Raw genomic sequence first — 5,269 nt, 5'->3', positions numbered from 1 at the left:
GCCGGTGTGAAACAGCTGCAAGAGAGGAACGATGACACAGAAAAACAAACAATCTCCTGAAAAACAAAGCAGCAGCGACAGCCCAAAGCGCCTGCCACCCGGGTTGTCCTCAACTCTTGTTTGTGTCATTTTTAAAAAGAACACAATTTTGCTTGAAAGGCTCGCTCTCTTAGCTAGCTAGCTGCTGAACTACGGTGTAAAAGAAACAATGCAAGTCCGTGTTAAAGGAAAAACAAAAACAAAAAAATTTATTTGGGAATTGACAAGGGACGCCCTCACACACATACAAACACAACAAAAGTGCTCTAGTTCCCTCTAGAAAATTTGGTCCCCGAAAGACATTACTCAACCACCAGGTCACGGGATTTCGGGCCAGCCGGCTGGGGCCACAAGCCCGTGTGGGCCGGCCATGACGAGTTTCACATTTCTCCTTCCGAAGGTGGAAGAAACAAGACATTGGAAAAACAAAAATCAGGGATAGGAGTGTCATGGGGCGGTGTGTACCAGCCAGACAGAGTTCTCTTCTGGCGTCAGGGGCAGAATCGGAAGATCCGGGGAAATTTGTTTTGAGTTCAACTTTTAAATAGAAAAGAAACTCCCAATTTGTAGTGGAAACCTTATTTTAGCTAGTTATTTTCTCCTGCTTCTGAACACAGCCTAATGAAGTCACCACGGGAATTCTTACACAAATTTCCCAGCAGGGACGATGAAGAAAACTAAAACTTTTGATTTTGCTGTTTGGTTTTAGCAAACTCCAAGGCCATTACATTTCGCCGTTCCCCCCCCTCCCCATGAATGTTTTATTCTCTCCCTCTCTCTCTTTTTTTCTTTAAAAAGTATTTTTAATATTTTCAAAAGCCTCACCAATCTTTTTCATAAAGACCTAGCCTGGAGGTGCCCGAAGCGGTGCTCTGCAGAGCGGAGGCACCACGGCCTGACGAGGAGCGGGGGATGAGAACTCGGTTGCAGGCCGCGGAACGAGGCTGTCCCTGCTTCAGCCTGGGGCTCAACCCCCGCCCCGCCCAGTGGGCCCCTCTGCAAGCGGCTTCTGATCAGTTCCAGGAGGGATCGCAGAGCGACCAGACACGTTCTTTCCGTTCTCCGGTAGTGTGGGTCCCGCTTCCCCCAGCAGCCTAGCGCTTCTAGTCGCAGACAGCACTGCAGTCGGGGTGGGGAATTAAAAATACAATCGAGCTTGAGTCCACCGACCTGGAAGAGAGGTCCAAGAGGTAAGCCGCGCCTCGGACACTTCGACCGCACCTCGGCCGGGGACTCATTCCCTGCGGTGACTCTGGAACTCCAGGAGGAGAGAAGGCCCGCGGAAAGCACAGAGGGGGCGGCCTCCAGTCAGCAGCACGGGAAAGCAGAGGCCGCGGTGGGGAAGAGCACCGAAGGAGCAGCGGAGGCGACAAAGCGGAGTCGCAGGAGCCGGGCGGACCAAGGAAGGGCAGACCGCTCGAGGGCTCTGCATCCAGAGGCTGTCCCGGAGTGCGCGCTGTCAGGCTGGCTGCTGCGGCTGCGACCCGAGCTCGGCTCCTCCACTCCCGGGATAGGGGGGACCGCTCCTGCGCGCGGTGGCACTCAGAGATCCAGGCGCGAGTGCAGCGCGCCCGTCTTGCTGTCGTGGTCCCAGTATGAGCAATGCATCATGGCGAGCTCGGGTTGCCGGGCGCAGGCGAACTGCAGGCCGGGCGCGCTCGTGGGCGCGGGTGCCGGGGGCGCGGCGGTGGCCGGGCTGGCGGGGCTGAGCTGACCCGGGGGAGGCGCGGCAGCCCCGTGGTGTGGCGGGGCTGGCGGGGGCGCGGCGGCCGCGTGCAGATGATGTGCGTGAGGGTGCGGGTGAGGGTGCGGCGGCGGTGGCGGCGGCGGTGGCGCGGCGGGAGGGCCCCCCAGGCCGTTGTAGGAGTTCACGACGCCCGGAGGCAGCGCCATGCTCTGCACGCGCGAGTACGGCCCGTAGGAGGCGGCGGGGCCCGCCAGCCCCTTGACCACCGCAGCTGCACCGGGGCTGCCGGGGCCGGCGGCTGCAGCGGCTGCAGCAGCGGCCGCCGCAGCCGCCGCCATCTGGCAGGAGGCGTAGGGCATGGGCGAGGGAGGCTGCGGCAGGGGCCAGGAATTGTTGAGGAACCCCGATTGCAGGTACTTGGGTGGCGCCAGGTAGCCATAGCCATCGGCCCCCGCTCCGGGCACGCCGCAGCCGCCCGCCGCTCCTCCGCTCCCGAAGAGCCCCTTGCCGGGCTGGAAGTGAGCGGGCGGCGGCCGGAAGGGCCGCTTCATGCGGCGGCGGCGCCGGTAGTTGCCCTTCTCGAACATGTCCTCGCAGGCCGGGTCGAGCGTCCAGTAGTTGCCCTTGCGCTCGCCGCCGCCCTCGCGCGGCACCTTGATGAAGCACTCGTTGAGGCTGAGGTTGTGGCGGATGCTATTCTGCCAGCCCTTCTTGTTCTTCTCGTAGAACGGGAACTTGGCGATGATGTACTGGTAGATGCCGGACAGGGTGAGCCTCTTCTCGGCGCTCTCGCGGATCGCCATGGCGATGAGCGCCACGTACGAGTACGGGGGCTTCTGCGCGGGGTCTGGCTTCTCCGGTGCTGTCCCGCCTCCCTTGCCGGGACTCGGCGGCGACGCCTCGGCCTCTTTGACTGCGCGTCCGCTCTCCGGAGCCAGCAGGGTCCCTGCCGTGTCTTCGGGCTCGGGGTAGCTGGCCATCATGACAAAAGCCGGCACTCCGCGGCCCGGCAGCCCGGAGGCTGTGCTCTCCTGGTGCAGGCTCGCCTTGCAGGCGGGCGCAGGAGTGTGCGCTCGGCGCAGAGCCTCTAACTTCTGCAGGCTGCGGGGACCGGAGGCCTCGCGCGGCTCTCGCTCTCTTCTTCTCTTTTCCCCCCGGGGAGCGGTCGGCGGGAGTGGAAGTCAGCCTCTGGCCATCGGGAGTCTGCCCAACAGCGAGGGGCTCCGGCCCCGCCGCCCCTCCCCGCCCAGGCCAGTCCCCGCCTCGGTGGGTTTTCTTGGCTGAGCTCTCCCCTCCCCCCACCGCCCGGTTTCCCGAGGCGCGACCCGCGTCTCTGGCGCAGCCGCCTCCTGGAGTCCCTAGTGCGCCAGGAGCCTCGCTCCGTTCTGATTCGTATGGGCTCCGCAGAGTTCCGCTTGCGTCAGGGGCCTTCGCCCCTATAGCGGGGCAGCCAGCAGCGCACGGGCGAGTTCATCTCTAAGTCTCCTTTTTTTTTTTTTTTTAAACGGCCGGCAGAACTTGGACCGGCCTTCCCGAGCCTCCGGAGCCTCCCGGGCCCCGCCAACAGCCTGGCTCACGCTCAGAGTCCTGAAAATCTGCGGGTGTTTGCTTCGCCGAAAGGCCCTGGTTGGGGCTCGCTGCGCCCTGCCAGTGCCCCGGGAATGCTGACCCCAGCGAGGAGAGGTGATCCAAGCCTCTGGGCAGCTTTCAGGTGAAAGAAAACAAAACCCTTTGCTCTGTGCTTCGGGCTGTGCTGGGGCTAGACTTCTAGCTTTGAGACTTAGGGAGGGGCGAGATGCTAAGGGGGCCGGACCGGGGTGGAGTGGCCGAACTTTGCTGCAGCTGGAGGTAAACCAGCTCAGAGCTCGTGTCATGGAAGGCAGAAGCTTCGGCCTGCTCTGTCCCTCGAGCTCTCTGAGCCCAATTGAGGCTGGGGAGAGGATCGCTGGGAAGAGACACCCAGGAGTACAGCTCACTGGCATCGGATGTTTCGCTTCTCTGTGCTGAGGTGGATGTAGGGACCAGCTTTCTCCGTGGAACTCGCCTTGCAATCCCACAATTTGGGTGTGTGTTTTAAAGATCAAGTGGTATCCCTTGTACTCTGGCTTGGACACAGACCGAGGATGTTGCTGAGGGGCTTTGGGGACTGTTGCGTGCACAAGTGTCACGCGTGAAAGGCATGGGGCAAAAATCTGTTCTTAAGATACAGGTGATACTGCGCAAGGGTGCTGTTCAGAAACCCAGGTATGCTTATGTATGTATAATGTGTGAGACTTGTATTTGCTTATTTTTGCTTAGTGAGGTGTATGAATCAAGCACCAGAGTACAACGTCTTTTTTTTTTTTTTTTCTGTCTTCCTTTGTCCTTCCTACCCTTACAGCCTTTACCTGCGTCTTCTCCTTCCAGCAGGTAAGGAAGGAAAACCACAGGCTGGGGAGGCGCTTTCACGAACGAGTTCCAGTCACGAGTGGACAGTCGTCTTTTCCCTTGTTTTTAAGATAATAGCCGAAGTCTGGTGGGGATCCAGTTACATCTCCGAAAATAGAAAACGGACTTAGAGGAATTCCTTCTGTGCCAGCACAACATCAGGTGTGCCCTGTCACTCAGCTTTAACACAGGTTTGCAGTCTTGGAAGTGTGAGAGAGGCTGAGGAAGAATGATCAGACACGTTGTGAAGGATAATGGTCTGAATGAATGATGTATGTCAGTCACACATCTAGGTGGCTATCCCAGTGCCTGTTTCTACCTCTTTCTTTCAGGTTGCTTGGACTTTAAGAGTTCTCCAGAATCCCACGAGCCCACACTGGCCAGTGGCTCCAGCGGTCCGGTCCGAAGACCACTTATCTCACTTATCTACAGTGTGTGGTTCCCACTCTGAGATGAAGGGAAAGGAGGACAGTGTGTGTGTGTGTGTGTGTGTGTGTGTGTGTGTGTGTGTGTGTAGTCCAACATCTCAAAGATGACTACAGAGAGGTCAGCCGGGCAAACCCGGCCTAACCACCAGGATACAAGGGAGCTAGGCTTCTCTAAATTTCTCCGGGAAATACCCACTTATTGACAGTATCCCCAAGTAGCCTCCATGTTTTTCTAAGCTATCCCTCACAGCCCTGAGCACACTCAAGAGACAAACAGCACTTCTTCAATATTTGTCTGATTTCTGAGCATGCCTGCAGGTGTTTGTCTTCTCCCTCACCATCAGGCATGCCCAGGTTAAGGGTCTGGATCTGAGTCTGGTTGGTCTGGGCAGGGGCAAAATATCTGGCTTTGGTCCGGACCAAAGAGGGTGGAGGTCGGTTTCTCTCTTCTTCATCTTTTTCTTTTTTCTTCCTTTTTTTTCTTTCTTTGACCACCCAAGCTGACCCTGGGTCTCATCCCCCACCCCCTCCACGGCTCCATTTCCGCCGCTCAGCTCCTCCTCAGCAGCCAGGTGTGACAGAATTGTTGCATGTGTCATCGCTTCTCTGAATTCCTCTGTCGGCTCCCTTTTCAGTCTTTAAGGAGGTGTGTGTGTGTGTGTGTGTGTGTGTGTGTGTGTGTGTGTGT

The 5,269-nt window shown here is 58.2% G+C and overlaps 1 protein-coding gene across 1 annotated transcript; it reads right to left on the bottom strand.

Moving 5' to 3' along the window:
* Nucleotides 1-227: 227 nt before the first annotated feature.
* Foxl2 (forkhead box L2) lies at nt 228-2,827 on the bottom strand. The gene has a single exon (XM_021173347.1). The coding sequence runs from the start codon at nt 2,707-2,709 to the stop codon at nt 1,582-1,584; it is 1,128 nt and encodes a 375-aa protein (XP_021029006.1). The 5' UTR covers nt 2,710-2,827; the 3' UTR covers nt 228-1,581.
* Nucleotides 2,828-5,269: the final 2,442 nt, after the last annotated feature.

This window comes from Mus caroli, chromosome 9 (assembly GCF_900094665.2).
Source record: "Mus caroli chromosome 9, CAROLI_EIJ_v1.1, whole genome shotgun sequence".
Classification (NCBI taxonomy): Eukaryota; Metazoa; Chordata; class Mammalia; order Rodentia; family Muridae; genus Mus; species Mus caroli.
The sequence above is the reverse complement of the archived record's forward strand: the minus strand, read 5'-3'. Positions and strand labels throughout refer to the sequence as shown.

Excerpts from the sequence above, each read along its gene's own strand:
- Foxl2 (XM_021173347.1), bottom strand. The coding sequence starts at position 2,709 with ATGATGGCCAGCTACCCCGAGCCCGAAGACACGGCAGGGACCCTGCTG.